Below are 19,081 nucleotides of genomic sequence, written 5' to 3'. Positions count from 1 at the left end.
TTTAAATGATGTTACTTACGAAGCTGCAGGGGTGTTGCTTAATTTCATCATTGGATATTTATTCAACGAATCTTCAATTCATTTTTCTATCTAATAAATTTCGTCATCTGACATTTCTTCAATTCATTCTTCTGTCTAATACTTACAAAGTTCTTATCTCCTTTTTGCTACTTTGTATGTTCGAAACTTGGAATGATATATCTTTTAATTAATGTTGCTGCATTGCTCGGTGCACCAGGGTGTTTTTTGTTAATAAACTACTAACATAATGGGCTTTGTGAAGGACCATCTCCGTAGTAGCATTTTTTTTGCTTGATATTCTACTGACATAATGATCTTCATGAAGGAGCATTAGCATGTTCGATTTTTGCATATTGTCATTTACAAAAGAAAATTGAATTCTGTAATTATCGCATGCAGTTTTAATCTTGAAATAATATTGTAACTCTGATAATGGTATTCTTTGAATACCTTTATGCTGGTACCAAGTTTTCTGATACAGGTTGCAAAGAGACTTGGCATCGAATATGCTGCTGCCATGGTTGAGTTTGATTGTTGATGCATTGATGCTGGTTATTACTGGTTGTTGTAGCCTCTAGGCTGTATTGAATTATATTTTAGAGGAGTACATGTCCATATATACATCTATATGCTCTTAGTATTTATATATCTACATTGGTAAATTGCAGATGAAAAATGCTTAGCTCCTAACAATTTTAATGTGTCAAATTAATGCTTAGTCAAATTAGAATATGTTTCTCTTGTCTCGTGTAAGGCACTCAAGGAAAGTGCCAAGCCTACAACCTTCTATTCCATGAAAATAACATAATTTCTGTTCACTAAGAACTAATTGTTTTTTTTGTAATAGGTCTATCGCTCTTCAGTTTTCCAGTTATTCTTTTTGAGAGCCAGTGTGATCTCCCAAGCATGAAAGCAAATGGTCAGGTATTATCTAATATTATATCTCAGAGCTAGGCAGATAAATCGTTGCCTAACATATTTATTTCTTGATCAGTATGTGCTTAGAATTTCAAATTATTGCAAATGTCTTAGTAGATTTTTTTTTGCTCGGTACGGCTATCTGACTTCTCAATGTTGATTTGGTTTCCGCTTTACTGTAATGGCATCGAGTCCTTTTACCTAAAGAACATGAAAAGTCCTACCATTTCCATTTTCGTGTGGATAACATGGAGGTAGCTATATGAAGCTTTTAAGCGCAATCTACCCAGAGATGTATGTATGATTTGTCATACATACATGCCTTTACCTAAAAAAAGGCATGTATGTATGATTTGTCATACATACATGCCTTTTTTTTGCCACTGCTTGGTCTGGCAGCTGAGGCCCGCGAGTGACATCATGACAATTGCTGTTTTCAGCCATGAGGTGGCACTTTTGTTTTGTGATACCCAAGCAATCTGGACAGATAATGCTGATTTGTACTTCTGTATACAAAATTTGGATGAATCTAAAAAAACTTCAGTTCGCAACTGTAAAGCTGGCTGTGATGTTTATATTCCTGCAGTTTTCTCACCATGAACCTGGTGTTACCCACGTCATAGTAACAGGAGGAGCTGGTTATATTGGATCACATGCCTCTTTAAGGCTCTTCAAGGATAACTATCGAGTTACCATTGTGGTAATCAAGGCTTTCTTTGTACTGACTGTGTGAATTTGTTTGTTCTTTTAATCTTTTCTGCTAATGCGCATTTTGGTTCATCTTACTCTCTAGAGGAAACATGAGAGCAGTAAAGGTTCTGCAAGAGTTATTTCCGCAGCTTGGGAGGCTACAATTCATCTTTGCTGTGATCTGGGAGGCTACAATCCAAAGTTTTGTTTTTTCACTTAACTGGCTCACAGGTCAACAAGATATTTGCTGAAAATGCATTTGATGCTGTGATGCACTTTGCTGCAGTTGCTTATGTGGGTGAAAGCACACTGGAACCCGTTAGGTAAGTCTGTAGTCGTTACCTTGGTGACAGTTTGACACTTATATCTCAGTATCGAAGATCAACTTATTTTATTCATCAATACCCTTTGGACAATGTCTAAAATCATCCTACCAACATTGGGAAATCGACGCCAACCATTTATTATTCTATCAAGACCTTTTGCAGTAGAACTAATGAATAAATTGCCTACAGGTTTGCTGATATTATTTTTCATATTGTTACCCTGTTATATATCTTCTTCAGAAGCTATTTTGATTGATGCTAAGCTATTTCTACATGGATTCTTTTTAAATTTTCTTTTCACATATCTGTATGTAAAAATAATTCAGTGGAATCGAAGGCACGGTAATAATGCTAAGAATGATCATTGGTTTGTTCATTTCAATTGGTAGATGGTTTTATTAGGATGGTAATTTGGGAATTGGGGAGAGATAGCTCTTTAAATTTGGGAATTTGGTTGATGGTTTTATCCTTCTTAGAATTAGACAAGTGTAGCATAACCTAATCATTCAAGTTTTAGTTGTTGCATAACCTAACCATTCAAGATCTTGTAGTTCTTATTTTTGTTCTATTCTTTCAAATGCTTAATTTTTTAATGTATTATTATTCTCTACATGACATATGTGCCATCCCGGTTTTGCACCCAAGCTGTTTGATATAACGAGGGGACAAGTCAGGCATGGCCAGCGACTGGTGGGAAAGCATGCGACAAGTTAGACATTGCCTGTCGACGCAACTTCGACTCCTACTTGGCAAGAGCTATTTGGAGCGTTATTCGGTTCGTTTGCAGTGAATAGAACGCGATGCATTATTGGAAAAGCAGCTGTGTCCGTAGAGATATCATATTTCGAACATATTTTTATAATTATATACTCATACATACCATTATGTACTATCTTATACATACCATTTACCTATTTTTATAATTATATATTTTTTTCATGTTTCAAATATTTTGTCTATTTTTACCACAAAATTGAGACTTCGTTGTTTGTTTTCACTATATATAATTTCTCAAAAATGCTTGTTGCAATTAAAATTTAATGTGATTATTTTTTTTTGTAATTTTATTTTTCAGACACGTGCGATGTCGCACCCTACTAGTAGTTGGTAATGAAATATATCATACTTCAGCTAACTACACTAGAAGAATAGCTGAACTCACAATTCTCACCTTACCAAATACCGCAGACGACCCAGCTTCGCACTATATCAACTGCAAGTTTGTACTCTGTATATAAGCTGTTTGAACAACACGCGATCACCATGCTTAGATGCTCTACTCGTAGCGTGTAGACAACATAATCTAGCTTTAGTATTAAGGGGTAGAGAAGAGAAGTTGTTCGGAATGGCGGGGCCGGGAAGGAGGTCGGAAGAGCGGTTTTAAATTTATCTTTTATTTGGATTGCAAATAGCTTCATATACTACAGTATCTCGATTTATTTATCACGCGGAACATTCGAAGCTAGAACCGGTGTAAGCACTCCTAAACTCCTAAGCGTGCCCTTAGTTAATGGTTTGTGTCATTGTCTCCACTAACGTAGTATGAATATATTCTATAGCACCATACACATGCCCATGCAGATATGCATCAAATCCAGACTATATGCCTGAAAAGACAAACCACGTCAACACTAAGAACCTAATAAATGTACCTTCCTAATAGTCGTCAATTTCTAAACACATTATACGACTTCATCTACTATGGTCAGTCTATCACTTATATTTTTTGCAGTTTCCAATCGTACATGTCACAGTCATGAGACGATCGAGGCCCTGTAGTTAAGCTTGAGATTAGCTTTTCGAATATGGAAGAGACACCCAGCACGAAACAATATGTAATAATATACCTAATGTAAGGCAGATCAACAGCAATGAAACTCCAACATATTTTAAATTGACTGAGTGTTCCCGTGTCATATTTTAAATTATCGACTCACATAATTTCACACCATTGTTTTTATTTTATCTTTGAGTTGGGAAAATTCAAGAGAACAGGCAGATTCATAAAAGAAAATTGCATCATGTTAGGCATCACAAATTTCGTAGACAGTGCCATCTCAAACAGATTGTTTTTAAGTTTTTATATATATGGCTATTTTCATCACATCATTATTCATCACTTTATGATCTAGATGAGGACATCTGAAAAAAAAACGGATAACCTTGTAAGCTATTGTTTGGTTCATTTTACCCCCAAAATATACCCTTTGGTACAAATTACTCCTAATAAAGTTTATCTTTTTTTCATTTCTCCACTCATAGGTGGAGTTTTAAGTTGAAATTTTAAAAAATGATAGTACACATCTTAATACATGTTAAAAATACATCAGATTTTTTTATCATTATTTTAATATGTTAGGATATTTAATTATAAATTAATCATTGCAGTTCAAAATTATACGAAAACTAATGACGGAAAAATTATAACAATTGTTTAAAATATGCATTGTGATGTCTACTACTACCCTGCTAAATTTAAAATTAAAATTCAACTTGTGTATGTAGAAACAGACAGACAAATTGTATTATGTGATAAAATGAACTAAATGGCATAGTTTAGAGGGTAAATGGAACCAAGCTATAGTTTACTGGGTTATTCAGACTTTGGCTATACTTGAAGGGAATAAATTGATTTTTTCAAAAAACTATTAACATAATTCCTTGGTTCAAATATTGAACATTAATTAATTTAGCTATTCATATTTTAATTATTACCATAGCCTTCATCTGGCATTGTTCTAATAAAGTGCAATTGTTTATAGATTGAGCTTAGTTAAATAGATCTTGATAAGATTGTTGGCTTGGCAAGTCAATATTCTTTTATTCTATACATCTAGAATATAGAAAGGTATAATACAGCAAGCACTTAAAAAGTATAATATCTCGTAGTCAAATTGTGCTATGTTTTCTTTCTTTCTCATGTGCATTTCAATGTAACACCTTCACATCCCTACATCTATGCAGTTTGAATGTAGCTCATCTGCTCATGGAAGCTCGGGCCTCCCCAGGTTGGTGGGGCCAGATGTGATCACATATACGGGAATTTGCCTATGGAATATTCGGGGGTGTCTATTTATTGCTTTATGCGATTAGATTTGTTTTCATCGCAGAACTAGGCGGACGGGCACGCATGCGCCGCCGCGTCGCGCGGGGGACGCGTGCGGATTGGAGGCTCTTTAAGTTAAGCCCAAAACGCTAATTAGTCTTCTTTCTTTATTACTTTGTGCCTTATTTCTTTGTTTCTTTCTACATCCATTAACTGCACGCATGCCTGTCACCCAATTATGAGTATCACACTCAAGCAAACCGATGATGTGTTTGCCTTCTTTTTCTTCAACCATTAACTAGTTCCGTCTAGTTAACATATGGCCCATTAACTAGTAGTCCATTAGCTCGTCCAAGATTAAATTCTTCTACTAAAGAAACAACTTCTGAGTCATTTTAGAATGTTCCGAGTTTCTGAGTTATTTCAGGTTTGATTGGAAAACATTTCAGAATGTTTCGTAAAAATGTTTAGCAAAAGTTCCCACCAAATATTTACAAAATACTTAAGAATGTTTCAAGCATTACAGATTTGTTTGAAAACAAATCAAAGTATTCTGAAAATTTTTCATTTGTTCTAAAAAGTTTTTGAAAACACTTTAGAATGTTCTAGGATATTAAAAAATTTTGAAAAATGTTTGAGAACAAATTAAATTGGTCCAAAAAATTGTTGGTCAGAAAGTTCGTAGAAAACGTTAGTAAACATTTCAGAATGTTCTGAATTTTTGAATCATTTCAGAATGTTTCAAGATTTTGAATCATTGCATGTTTGTTTGGAAAACATTTCAGAGTGCTTTGTAAAAATGTTGACCAAAATGTTTCCACCAAATATTTACCAAACACTTTAGAATGTTTGAGAACAATTCACAATATTCTGGATAATTGCCAGAAATGTTCAGAAAAAAGTTTTGAACTTTGAAAAATATTCATGAGGAATTTGTTGGGAAACATTTCAGAATGTTCAATTGGAACTTTTTGAAATGTTCCTGAACATTCAAAAAGTTCTCGAACAAGTTTGTAAACATTTCAAAGTGTCGAGTGAAAAAATATTTGAGAACAATTCACAATGTTCTGGATAATTGCTAGAAATGTTCAGAAAAAAGTTTTGAACTTTTAAAAATGTTCATGAGGAATTTGTTTTGGAACATTTTAGAATGTTCCATTAGAACTTTTCAAAATTTTCCTGAACATTCATATAGACCAAACTTAATATATTTAGATACTTTTTTATTTGGAACAATTTGATGATGAAGCTAGAATAATTTACTATTTAAGCCCAAAAGAATCTAAATTTTTCTCGAACAAATAAAAATGTTCCACGGGAAAATGATTTGAATGCATTATAGAAATTATTCTTTGAACAAAATAAAATGTTCCACGAATAAAATACTTGTTCTGTAATAAATAAAAATATTTTAGAAAAATATCATCAAAGTATTGTTAAGTATACTTTTATTTTGAAGATCTCATTGTAAGAAACATAATGTTGTGATAGAAATTTGATTTGGATAATTATATTTTATAAACTACATTGTTTAGTTGAATCCTGTTTGTACGAGAATCACTGGTGAATCATGACTGTTAGCTTCTAGCTGCCAGCGATGCTAGTGAATGAAATGAAAAGAAGAAACAAAAAGCAACCTTCCAATGAGGTGTGCATGCCAATTTAGGCCTGCGCGGCTCCCTCCACGGTCTTCTACGACAGCTTTTATCCTAGCAGCGCGCGCGATGAATAGAATCCACCTGTTGTCCTCCACGGTCTTCTTCGAACATTTGTTTCAAAAGATTAAAAGAAGTGATGACCTCTTCAAAATGTTCTTCAATCATTTCTGAATGTTTCAAACATTTCAAATTGTTCCAAAACATTCAAAAAAGTTATAATCTCTTCAAAATATTCTTCAATCATTTTATAATGTTTTGAACATTTCAAATTATTCCAATACATTCAAAAAAGTTTTGAGCTTTCAAAATAGTTCTGCGCATATTTAAGAATATTTGAACCATCTAAAGTTGTTCCAGAGTCCAGACTAACTAAAATTAAATATGACTGATACAGGCATAAAATAAAAAGAGGAAGATGATAGGCGTCATGCTTAATATGGGCCATAATAAATGCTTAATGTTTCCGCGACAGCACAGCGGCTTCAGCCAGCAAATTGAATAGAAAATGGTGCACGCGACCCAATACAAAGTCAGCTGCGGCGGAACAGCTTCTGCGACACGTCAGCGCCCACTCACGCGCGCGATAAATAGAAATCGCCGAATATTCTCCATGCCAGATGGTGGGGCCAAATTAAGTACAGCTTTCTATTCGATGTTTTGTTGCTTGAAAATAAGCTTTGATTCTGTAGACTCCATGGGTTCTTATTCCAATATTTTGAGTCATGTTCTCCCTGTATAGAGTGTCAATGGGTGACTCTTAGGGGCACCTCCAACCCTCTTTAGTTCAAAATATTAACTCAATATTTTAAACTAAAGAGGGTTGCCCCTAAGGGTCACCAATTGACACCCCTATCCCTGTAGTATTACGAATAAAGTCAAGAGTTGTGTAGTCCACCTAGATTTGTCCTAAATCAACAGCAATATATCAACATATATTATCTTCAACAACATAATGAATCCATATGCATGAATGCAACTTTGCAGGTGCTGTGACTCCAATCAGAAATTGCCGTGCGTTCCAACACTCCAAATTCACAAGCAGGGAGGTTCACCGCCACATTGCAACCATTCCAAGGCCAGGCCACCCAGGCTTAATATTGTCAAACAGTGGTGCCGGTGTCTATGTAAGAGAATCGGGACCAGAAATATGAACATCGATCTGTGCAGGTTCACACCATCTCATCTGTATGAACATATAATCTGTGCAGTGCAGGTTCACCCTACACATCTCGGATTCACTCGGACCAGCATGTTTTTTCTACAAGCATACAACTGAAAGCATACAACTGAGTAATTCCCTACAAGAAAGCCATATATCATGGTGCTTTTACATGCCACATGTTTTAATAAATGCAAAATGAGCAAAAAAAAAACCCTTCAAATGTCACAAGTTTACATAGCTTGATTATTTACTACAATCATAAAAAATAGAGGAAAAATAACTCACAATGCCGCACATGAGCAAGGCTCTCTGGCTCTAGACGGCTATGGGTGCTTACCACTTTTCCAAAGGTTTCGAACATGAAACTATCAGTGTGATGTTACGATGGTACAAATTCCAGACATACAAAACTTGGCCTGCCTAAAAAATTGTGAACAAGAAAACTCTGGTAGCCTTCTGTTGCTTTGATTACTCACTACAGTACAAAGGTACCAGCCCAGACAAGTTCGGATGCATTTTACACGTTACACAGCTTTCCAATTATGTCTGAACATATCAGGAGCTAGAGCACATACTGCACATGGATACACGATGCCGGACTATCCAAGTGAAGCAGCTCATTTGAACAAAACTGAAGACGAAAAATCCAATAAGCACAGTTGGAGGTGCACTCAAGTCTTCTTCCTCCTCTTCTTACTTCGCCTTCTGTCGCCCTCATCTGAGCTTGATTCCGAATCTGACTCAGAACTGGACCCTGAGATGGAGATTTCTGAACCAGATTCTGATCCACTTGATTCTGATTCAGATGACTCCGGCTTCTGCTGCTGCATTATGAGGCGTGGCATGTTCTTCAAGTACTCCCTCAGGCTCTCCGTGATACCGCCAAGACCAATGGAGGTGAAGAAATTGATGGAGAACCTTGTGTTCTTTGGATGATCCTTGGGGAAGATTGACTCAAAGGAACCTTGCATGTTAGGATCATTCAGTCTCTCATTGAGTAGGCGTATGCCCAGGTGCTCCGATAACTCCTGCATCACAAAAAAAGATACATCAGTATTACAATACAATGGAATGATAAATAGCTACGACATAAGAAACCGGCATCTTTGCAACATGCCTGGAATAAAATTTTTATGAAAATTCGGGAAGAGGATGTTGTGTCTTCCTCTGTCAGCCGGATGTAAGCCAAAACATGCCAAGGGAGTGCATCAGTCCCCAACAAATGTGCAAAGAACTTGGCAACATTCCTCAACTTGTTCGTTTCAAGGCGATGAATCATAGAATATTGTTGGACGAAACATTTTTCAAAGTTCTCTTGGTACACTTTGTTGATCATGCAAAACCGCTGTCCTAGCAGCCCATAATACCTAAGGTATGTTCTCTCTTGACTGCAACACTCGAGAAGCATAATACACAGCTCCATCTGTAACAAATCAAACAATTTTAGTCAGGGCACCATAAGAAACATTGCAGATTAAAACATAGATTGCAGGTTCTCTATTGAGCCATCAAGGTAAGACAAATTGCAGGTTCTCTGTTGAGCCATCAAGGTAAGACAAATTGGACTATATATAATGCTCACACGAAAAGGCTTAACCCAACAATGCAAACACTCTTGAGCATTGTTTGCTTTCGTGCATATAATTTGTTCTAAGCTTAGTTGCAACAAACAATTGATTTCACTAAAATTTTCTGAATGTTCACAGGTAGTTAAAATATTTTTATGTGATAGATGGAGCAACAATATATGGGAACAAAATAACTGAGCCTGAAAGCCAGTCTTCATGTAGCTTATGCGCTGCTGCACAAATATTAGTTTTGTTACAGTACATCCACCAACTAGCATGCATCAACTTGTGCATAATGTCAATTCACTACATTTGTCAGTTAATTGAAATCTTAGGTTTCATCTAAAAACAAGATTTACTTCAAGCAATAATATTTTAAAAATCCACTAAAATAAATTAGTGTAACAAAAAATAAAGAAAACTTGGTACGTTTACAAAAGTTCAAATCAGTGTAAAAAAGACTAGTAGAAAATACAGACTGTACATTTATGAACTGGCATATATTAAAGGAACAAAAGAAAACAGACAAACAAGACAGTCAAGAAACTTTAACAAACAAACTAAAATCATTGTAGTGCTTACCTCTTGACCAGGCTCGAGTTTAATTTTCATTAGCTTGTGACCAGCTTCTTCAAAATCAACACTGGACATAATAGTCAAGTATATTGTTCTTCTAAGATTCACAAGATTCGTCTCTGTTCTATCCCTTATCTCCATCTGTTCCTCATCCTCTTCTTCATCGGATTCTTCCTTGTCCTCATCATCAGAAGCAGCATCTGATCCTTCTTCATCTTCAGAAGATTCTGCTCCCAGGATGCTTCTCTTTAGGCTCTCATAGGCCTTCTCATCTTCAACAAAATTCGGGTTTGCCTTGAAAACATCTGCAATTGAAGAAAGGTCAGCCTTATACTACACAAATGCTGCATGCCCATTCACACTCAGAAGGTTCATATAAAAAATGTAGTATAGTGGAACATCCATTCAGCAAACAAAACCTTACTTAGATTGATCTCAGCGTCTAGGTCATCTTCAAGGGATATCTCATGTGTAAACTGGTCCTCCTGCTCCACAAGATCTAACTCTGGTCGGATGGCAGGGAACCCCTATAAGGAAATAAAATCAGCTATCAGAACATTGAATGAGCATGTAACAGAAAAACACCAGGTTAAAGCAAGTATAATTTTACCTGAAATTTAGCCTTTCTAATTGCAAAAAGTCCTTCAATCAAAAATTGCACTCTCTTGTCTATTTCACCTTCATGAAGTATACCCCGAAATCTTTCAAAAATAGCTGCATGGATTGATGGACAGGTAAATCTTCTTTGGATTAAGAAAGAAACGGGAGGGGGAAACTATAAGTATTCAATATTCATTAAGGTAATAAATCATTATCCACAATGGTCAAATCAAGGTTGAATTAAGTTTTAAGTATTTAGAGAAAAACGTAACTCACATTTAACAGCAAACATGACATACTAAAATCACAAATAGGTCTTGTGGCAGCTGTACACAGTATTTTAAGCATGTCTTCCTCAAGTACTTTTTTAAGCCTACAATGAGGCACTAACCTTAATGTTACATCAACACTGCAACTGAGTGCAAGAACTACCAAAGAGTGGAAGAAAGAGATTCTAAAACATTTGAACTTCACTTTAGTAGCTAACAGCAGCTTGCACCAAATTAATAATCCTCTGAAAGAAATCCTCACATCACATATGAAAACTACATTACACAGTTAATTTATCATTTTAGTAGATAACTAGCACAGAATGATGTTGCCATATTTACTTTCATTCATGTGATGGCATAAATAATTGTACATATATGTCAGAATATCTAGGAACATTATCAAAGCTGGATATCTAGGAATCCACAATCATCTAATTTGAATTTTTTTTTTTGAAACAAAGCAATGCATCTCACAAAGTAAAACCTATATAGTTTCCATGTCCAGGTTTCGCCAAAACTCAGATAATCGCATGGTTGACCAAAAATCCGCATAGCACCCAAACCTTTTAGACGTGATGTAAAATACATTCCTCTTATATACCTTGATGAATTAAACATCATCTTAGATAAGAAATGTATGGGAAAAATGGTATTGCACTACTGGAAACTATCAAGCTTGGAAAGACATATTCAATGAAGCACTGCCTCAAATAGCTTACCATGAAGCCCTTGTGGGGATAGGTCCTGTAGCATTGCCCCACACTCTTTGACAAACCCAACAGCCACCTGTTGTTTGAGGAACATATGCATATATTTCAGAATAACATGAATATGTTTTTAACAAAGTAAGTAAACAAGGTCCAAGTTATGTACCTCAACACTATCATCAGTTGGATTTTCAAGGAGTACTGTAAGAAGCTCCAGTGCCACAAGTTCATGTGCCACCACCTGATTTACCAAGTGTGCTATGAACTTGGTTGCTGCAAGCAATTGGGGCTGCAATGAAGAAGTACTTAAGTAAGAAATGTATGCAGAAACAGACAATCAGGCACATGTAATTCTTTGTATTCAAATATCATTATAATCCGAAACAGAAATTAAAAGTTCAACCTAATATGTACATAAGCAGCAAAAGAATGGGGTACATAAGCCCCAGTCCCTCCCTTACAAACAGCATTTTTAGTTTGTATCCTTGAATTTCTGAATCCAAGCAAAGGTACAGACTATATAAACTTCCAAACTTGTATAGATTTGAAGTCATGAATCCAGCAAAAACGGCAGTCAACTTTATATTCAAGTGTTGTGTAAAGAGTAAAGTTATCCCTTGGCAATACAAAACAGCTAACATATGGGTTTGAGTCATCGTTTCATTCATAGTTCTGCTTCAGCTGCGGACTGCATTAGCCAATTTCATTTTCCAGACTACTAAGTATTGGAATACTGCTCAAAATCATATTTCTCGAAATATGATAGCCCATTTTGGATAAATTCAAACAATAGCATATATTTTGATTAGGAATTTAGGATCAGGTAAACAACAATATATTACTACAAAATATCTGTGTGCAATCATCATGACATGCAACTAGACACTAAGCATTTACAGTTTCTAAATGAGTCACACTTAACCTGAAAAGGATACTATTACCGATACTGGTTGAAGGACAGTGGAGAGCTCACCTTATCATTTCGCTTATATGCCCTCTTGAGCTGGAGCACAACACGAACGAGAAGCAACCGTCCGATCTCAGGGAACTTGGTATTCACGACCGCAACAAGTGCAGCAAAAACATCGGTGAACCCAGGTGAGGCCATCTGTGACTTGATGCACGATTGGCAGAAGAGCCCCCGCCCACGAACAAGGTTCTCAGCAAAGAGCTCTGGCACTATATTCTTGATATTGGTAGCATTGACCTTATTGACCAACCCGTTTATGCTCTTCTTGAGAGCATCCCAAGTGAGCCGCTGGTACTCAGGGCTCGACTTGTCCTCCACCTCCCGCAGCATCTGGGCCATGCGGAATGGCGGGATGTAGATCCCTCCCGTGCGCCCAGGGATCATCTCCGGCAGCAGCGGTGGAGGTGGGGGCAGGGGCGGCGTCGGCTCTCTGTTCTCAGGGCTCCTCCGGCGCTCGCCACGGTCGTCATCCCGGCGCCTTCGGTCATCCCGCCGCCTCGAGCCCTCATCTCGGCGGTGGCGGCGCCGGCGGCGGTCGTCGGGTGAGGACCCCGACTCCGTGCTGGGGCTCCGGCGGCGGTGGCGCCGGCTGTCCCTCTCCCGGTCGCGCTTGCCGCGTCGGTCGTCCCTCTCCTCATCCGAATCCCTAGCACGCCTCCGCCGGCGGCCATCCTCCTTCTCGTCGTCGGAAACCCTAGCGCGCCGGGGAGGGCGGTCGTCGCCCTCCTCATCCCTTCCGGGCTTGGCGTGGCCGTTCTCCTTCTCCTCGGAGGGCTTTCCGTCGCCGCCCCCACCGCGGCGGCGGTCGGGGTCGGGCGGTGAAGCTCTAGATCTGCGGCGGCGATCCGCGTCGGCGCCGGGAGATGGCGAGCGGGGCGGGGACGGGGACGCGCGGCGCTTGCGGCGGCGCGGGGAGTCGTCGTCGCGGCGGCTGTGGCGGCGGCGCGGTGGGGATGCGGCAGGAGAGGCGGAGGGGGCCATCGAGCCGCGAGAGGGGGAGGGGTTTGCGGGTTCTGTGGGGGAGATTTCTGCCGTGTCTATTTATTGCGAGCGCGGTGGGAGCCGTCGCGTTGCGGCGCCGGCGCCCCCAGTTCATCTTCCTCGAGCAGGGGTCGGGGGACGGCCGCCGGCGGGTTGGCCGGAGAGGGGTGGTAGGTGGGCGGAACGGCCGCCGGCGGGGCGGCCAGGTCGCCGGCGGCCGGGGTGGTGGAGGGCGGCGGCAGCCGGGTTGCCGGGGCTCCAATGGCCACCGGACCTAAGAGGAGGGGGCCGGGGGTGGCGGCCGTCCGGCGGCGGAGGCGGTTCGGCCGGCGGAGGGCGCGGCGGCGCGGGAGCGCTGCCGGCCAGGCGGGGCCGGACCTCCGGTGGGCGGTGCCGGCGGCGGGGGTGAAGAGAAGACGACGCGGCGGTGGCTAGGCGGTGCGGTGGCGGGCTCGGTTAGCGTGGCGGCGGTGGAGGGCGGCGGCGGAGGCCGCCGGAGCCAGGGCGGCGCTCGATTCTGCGATTGGACGCCTTCCAATCGCAGAAGGCGATGAATAGACGCCCCCGATATTTCGGAGGAAGCGGGGCTGTCTCCGTAAGAGGAGAGAGTGAAGAGAAGATGGATACCAAAATTCAAATTGAAGTCGGTTCGGTTGGTTCCGTATAATGAAACTCTAGTTGAATATTAAAATTGAATTTGAAATTCCTATTAGTTTTGAACCATCACCGCAGGGACAGATCTAGCATCGAAAGATTAGGGGGGTTGGTAATTCACGCACCAACACACTAGAACAGATAGCCATTTTTTTTCTTGTGGATCTTGTGGTCTAGTGGATCTTGTAGTTGTAGAGGTCCCGGTACAAAGGTGATGACTATAAAATTATTATTGTATTAAAGTTTGAATCTCCTAAATTAAATTTTCCTTACAGATTTTTATTTTTGAAGCTTTTAACCAAATTTTCGACCATAATCCATAATTTTTGCACCAACCAGCAAACATCAATTGCACACAAGCACGGTCTCAGGCTCTCAGCTCATTGCGAAGCACTCAACAAGATCAGTGCACCACAAAGCTGCGGAATTGAACACACAAAAGCATCAATTGACATCTGACGTGGAAATGTACAATCTGAGACTGGTTGCAGATTATATTCAGATTACCCCGGACAGCTTGAACTGCCCCAGAATAGAGACACGAGTCGCGGACCTCACCACTGTAGAAGCCTGCTTCAACGAGTGATTCTCCCTCTCTTCCGCTTTGTGCTATGTTACAGCCGGCCAATCGACTATCACCCATCAAGGCATGATCATCAAATGGTTACCTCCGTACAGACTGGTGAGGAGCATGTAGAAGCAGCTTGATGACGATGTATGCGAGGCCAGATGAAAACATCATGCTGTGGGTCAATACGATAATTCATGGCCGCGCAGTGATATGTACTTCTTAATCCAGATAGCTATATCCTCAGCACAAGCCTGAGCCTGCGGCGTCTTCAGCAGGACGTCTAGCGTGGCAAACTCATGGACTGCATCCTTGTACTCAAGAACAGGGGCATCCACATTTACCTTGCGGAGCTCCTCTGAGTACGCGATGGCACGATCCTTCATCCAGTCAAGCTCTGCAACGACTGTCAGGGTTGGAGGCATAAGCTTCAACGGAGGACCTCTTCCAGGCACAAGAGGGTTTGCAGCTGGGTGATCCAAGCTGAATCCACCCTCAGGTAAGAAGAGTTTCCAGGCCAGTAAACACGATGACTTGTCATAGAAGTAGGAGTTTGCCAGCTTCAGTTCTGATCGAGTGGGTGCACTTCCCATGAAGAATGGGTACATCAGAACTTGCGCAACAACTCTCACAGGGTCCAGGAGTTTCCCAGCCTCAACAGCTTTTCGGGCCACATAGTCAGCAATATTTGCTCCACAACTGACTCCAAGTAGAACACACCTGTTACCACAAAAGGGCACGCATGTAAAGTACTAGCATAGTAGCATCAGCTCCTTATGTAGTTTAAAAAGATGAAATACATAGAGTGGAACCTGATCAACAACAACAACAACAACAACAACAACAACAACAACAACAACAACAAAGCCTTTTGTCCCAAGCGAGTTGGGGTAGGCTAGAGATGAAACCCAAAAGACACAAAGGTCATGGTTCAGGCACGTTGATAGCTAGTCTCCAAGCGCTCCTATCCAAAGCTAGCTCCTCAGAGACATTAATTTTGTTAGGCTGGAGAAAAGTCTCCAAGAGTGGAACCTGATCACAGCAACATTTATTTGTCGGGACATAAAATGGAAACTCGCATCTAACTACAACAATGCTATGCATGTGGATTAGTGGATGAGGGATGGATGCATTAGATAACAGAGATTACATATGGATACATGATGAAGAATTCGATGAATACTAGCAAACATGAGAGATTGCAATATGATGTATATAACCTGTCTCAATGCAACTAAATAGGTTGCTAAATACAGGGACTACTTTGTTGAAGCTTTTATTTTCACGAATGGATTGGCTGACAATGAAATTTTGCCTTCAGCTTGTGTGAGTAACTTTTCTCCCTTCTAACAAAATTATGGTTCATCCAGTCATGTCCACCTTTATTAAATTCATGAGCAGAACAAATATTTGGCACCATGTCCTACGAGGCTACGATGCAGCACATGAGCTGTTTATCACTGAATCTAATATTTATGGCATGAGCAGATGAGCTACAGTTACCAGAAAAACTTTACATTATGAAATTATGTTTCGTAACTAAAAAATAAATTCAAGCATACTAAAAAGATCAGGAATTCAACAATGCAGACACAGAAGGCACATGACACAATCAATAAGGCAGTCACAAGGTTAGAAAGGGGTTGAATAAATCTTATCTCCTCAAAGTTTACCCTTCTCAGTTTGCATGCTTCTCATTATTCCCGTCCTAAAACCCCTTCCTTCTCCCCTCTGTCTCGTCTAGCTCCAGTGTATTATTTTCCTCTAACACATCCAACTCCCATTTCTCCCTTCCCTCATAAGATCATATCAAACCACATGTCATCTGTCGAGGACCCACTTCCTTTCCTACAACCCTAAGGAAACCTGATGGCTTTCCAGATCTCTACAAGAGCAGCAGCCATATCGAAACCGGTCTGATGGCTTTCCCACAAACCTACAGCGTCCATGTTCTTTAGCTAACACTCTTGTTGCCAATGTTGCACGAACACCAACTGTATCAAGATCGAAATCACCTTAGCCAGATCGCATCTGCAACGACCCTGAGATTCTGTAGCATTGATGCGGAAAATATTTTTTGAAAATGCGCATCACAGTGATTGAACTGCCGTATCAGTTATAATGATTTAAAATGCATGAATTTAGACCAATCCACATTAGAATAGGATTTAAATGTAAAATCTGCGGTTCAACAATAGCAACTTTTTACGATCTTGAAATAAATCATTACCAATTTAAGAATATTTTAAATTGGTCAGGATCATTCATAAGTTTGCATTGCTCACACCTACATTCAGATGAACCACACATCTTATTATATTTAATCATAGATGAGTTGTCCATGTTATTGATGTCAATTGTCTACACTCTAGAATCCAATAAGAATGCAGGAATGCAGCACTATGCAATTGAGTTGGCCATGTTCAACTAATTCAGACAAAATGCCAAGGTTGGCTGAGAGTGCCATATCAACTTGATCCTAGTATCAGAACAGAAGCAGACATATATTAAAACAAGCAGATCCATGCACTCATTGCTCCACTAAAAGACAAGGCATTTCCTGAAGTTGATCTCACGCATTGAAGGTTCCCAGATGCAACACCGAAAAAAAGGGCATAAGCAATATTGCGCCCACTCATTCATTGAAGACAGTCAACATCATCACCAACCAGGCTACCAAACGCGACGCATCAATCAATAAGGCATAGAACTAACACATCTTACAATGCTTGGACGAATGCTCGATTCTCAGCGTCCAATTACTGCATTTATATACTCTTGACGAAAATCCTGGAAAACTATAAACAGATGAGGACCCATGAAAGAAGAAACCGCACCTGGACGGATCGGCGTGCGCGGCGAGCCACGGTTCGACCATCGCGGCGCCGAACGAGTCGGCGCCGGTCCCCTTGCCCATCATCGTCCGCCCGCACGCGGCAAGGTTGGCCTGCTTGGCGATCCATCGCAGCACGGCGACCCCGTCGTCGAACGCCGCTGGGTACCTGCTCTCGGACGCGAGGCGGTACCCGACGGCCACCACGATGGCGTCGCAGAGGCGGGCCACGCGGCGGCAGAAGGCGTCATTGGCGGCGCTGTCCGCAGCGCCCGTCACGAATGCGCCCCCGTGGAACTGCACGATCACCGGCAGCCTCCGCCTCGCGGCGGACCGCGCGGCGGCGGCGGTCGGTAGGTACCCGCCGTAGTCGCGCGTCGCGGGCTCGGGAGAGACGCCGACGGCGTGGAAGCTGGCGCTGGCGCGGCGGGAGAGCTGGTCCTGGCCCGGCGCGGGATCGCGCTGCGGGAATGAGTTGCGGCGGAGGGGGCGCGGACCAGGGGCGGCGGCGTGGTGGTTGGGGTTGGGGAGGAAAAAGCGGAGGTGGAGGGAGGAGAGTGGGTCCGGGTGGAGGTCCTTGGTGGCGACGCCGTCGGGGGAGGCGGGCGAGAAGGACGGGTTGGAGGGCGGCGAGGGGCGCTGGTCGGCGGGGCGGGACGAGACGCCGAACGGCGCCGTGCGGGTTGGGGCGGGGGCGGGCGCCGGGGCGGAGAGGGAGGAGAGGCGGCGGCGGAGGAGGAGCTTGAAGAGGAGGCTGTGGAGCTGGACGGCGACGGGGGGCATGGCCGTCGGTGCCTCGCCGGGGAAGGAAGGGAGGGTGGTGGTGGTGGGCCAGATCAGTGATGAGTGTCAGGGGGAGGCCATGCTGCCATGGATGGCTGGCAGGAGGGGAGTTGGCATTTGCTTTGGAGTTTGGATGGTGGCTTGCCTTTCTTTTTCTCCTTTTTTGCCTTTTTCTTTCTGTCCTTTTTTGGGATTTGGTGTGAGTGCTTTGGTGTGTTGATAGGGATGATTAGCTAAGCGGGATAGAGGAGTAGGAGTAGATAACACAGCCTTGCTTCGTGTACTGGTGAGTGTACCAAAGAAGAGGCGTTGTAGTTAGGATTTTTTTTGTCATGAACATGGCATTGTAGTTAAAAGGTGGGTGAAATGGTGTCCTTTGTAAACACTACTTAAAAGGAAAAAAAAAACTGAAACCAAGTGACCAAATAAAAAGTTTGATCTTTCATATGAGACCATAAGAGAATACACAATACGAACAATCAACATACTTAGGATACAAGCAACCATTTGGTCCTTATAAGATACCATTGTGATCCTTTTTCATAAAGGCAGTTCGCGCAGTCAAGTATGGCACGACAAGAAAAACTTTGGGCCGTGGTGTTGGCATCCTCTTCAACTTTATGCTGGATTGCATGAGAAAAATGTTTTGTACAAGAGTCATAAGAGGAGCTCCATATGTGATGTGTATTGTAGTAGCTATTCCAAAACTAAGCAAGTTATCAATTCAACTTGAGTGCAATTAAGGCAT

The 19,081-nt window shown here is 41.4% G+C and overlaps 2 protein-coding genes and 1 long non-coding RNA gene across 3 annotated transcripts; 1 reads left to right on the top strand and 2 right to left on the bottom strand.

The window, feature by feature from the left end:
• Positions 1–1,857: 1,857 nt before the first annotated feature.
• Positions 1,858–2,905, top strand: LOC120700935. The gene is made up of 2 exons (XR_005685966.1): positions 1,858–1,952; positions 2,601–2,905. It is a non-coding gene; the product is annotated as an uncharacterized LOC120700935 (long non-coding RNA).
• Positions 2,906–7,936: 5,031 nt separating this feature from the next.
• Positions 7,937–13,524, bottom strand: LOC120697036 (pre-mRNA-splicing factor CWC22 homolog). The gene is made up of 8 exons (XM_039980157.1): positions 12,518–13,524; positions 11,711–11,833; positions 11,557–11,623; positions 10,576–10,679; positions 10,390–10,492; positions 9,972–10,270; positions 8,939–9,244; positions 7,937–8,849 (listed from the first exon to the last, which is right to left on the bottom strand). Exons 1-8 carry the CDS (start codon positions 13,493–13,495, stop codon positions 8,493–8,495), a joined length of 2,337 nt encoding a protein of 778 aa, XP_039836091.1. The 5' UTR covers positions 13,496–13,524; the 3' UTR covers positions 7,937–8,492.
• Positions 13,525–14,472: 948 nt separating this feature from the next.
• On the bottom strand, positions 14,473–18,469 carry LOC120697035 (probable carboxylesterase 16). Its single transcript, XM_039980156.1, has 2 exons — positions 17,555–18,469; positions 14,473–15,437 (listed from the first exon to the last, which is right to left on the bottom strand). The coding sequence occupies exons 1-2, from the start codon at positions 18,331–18,333 to the stop codon at positions 14,900–14,902; spliced, it is 1,317 nt and encodes a 438-aa protein (XP_039836090.1). The 5' UTR covers positions 18,334–18,469; the 3' UTR covers positions 14,473–14,899.
• Positions 18,470–19,081: the final 612 nt, after the last annotated feature.

Source organism: Panicum virgatum, chromosome 3K (genome assembly GCF_016808335.1).
Source record: "Panicum virgatum strain AP13 chromosome 3K, P.virgatum_v5, whole genome shotgun sequence".
Classification (NCBI taxonomy): Eukaryota; Viridiplantae; Streptophyta; class Magnoliopsida; order Poales; family Poaceae; genus Panicum; species Panicum virgatum.
This window is presented reverse-complemented; position numbering and strand designations above follow the sequence as displayed.

Excerpts from the sequence above, each read along its gene's own strand:
- LOC120697036 (XM_039980157.1), bottom strand. The coding sequence starts at position 13,495 with ATGGCCCCCTCCGCCTCTCCTGCCGCATCCCCACCGCGCCGCCGCCAC. Across the intron at positions 10,271-10,389 it reads AGACGCTGAGATCAATCTAA|ATGTTTTCAAGGCAAACCCG; the intron begins GTAAGGTTTTGT and ends CTTCAATTGCAG. Across the intron at positions 9,245-9,971 it reads AACTCGAGCCTGGTCAAGAG|ATGGAGCTGTGTATTATGCT; the intron begins GTAAGCACTACA and ends GATTTGTTACAG.
- LOC120697035 (XM_039980156.1), bottom strand. The coding sequence starts at position 18,333 with ATGCCCCCCGTCGCCGTCCAGCTCCACAGCCTCCTCTTCAAGCTCCTC. Across the intron at positions 15,438-17,554 it reads GCGCACGCCGATCCGTCCAG|GTGTGTTCTACTTGGAGTCA; the intron begins GTGCGGTTTCTT and ends TTGTGGTAACAG.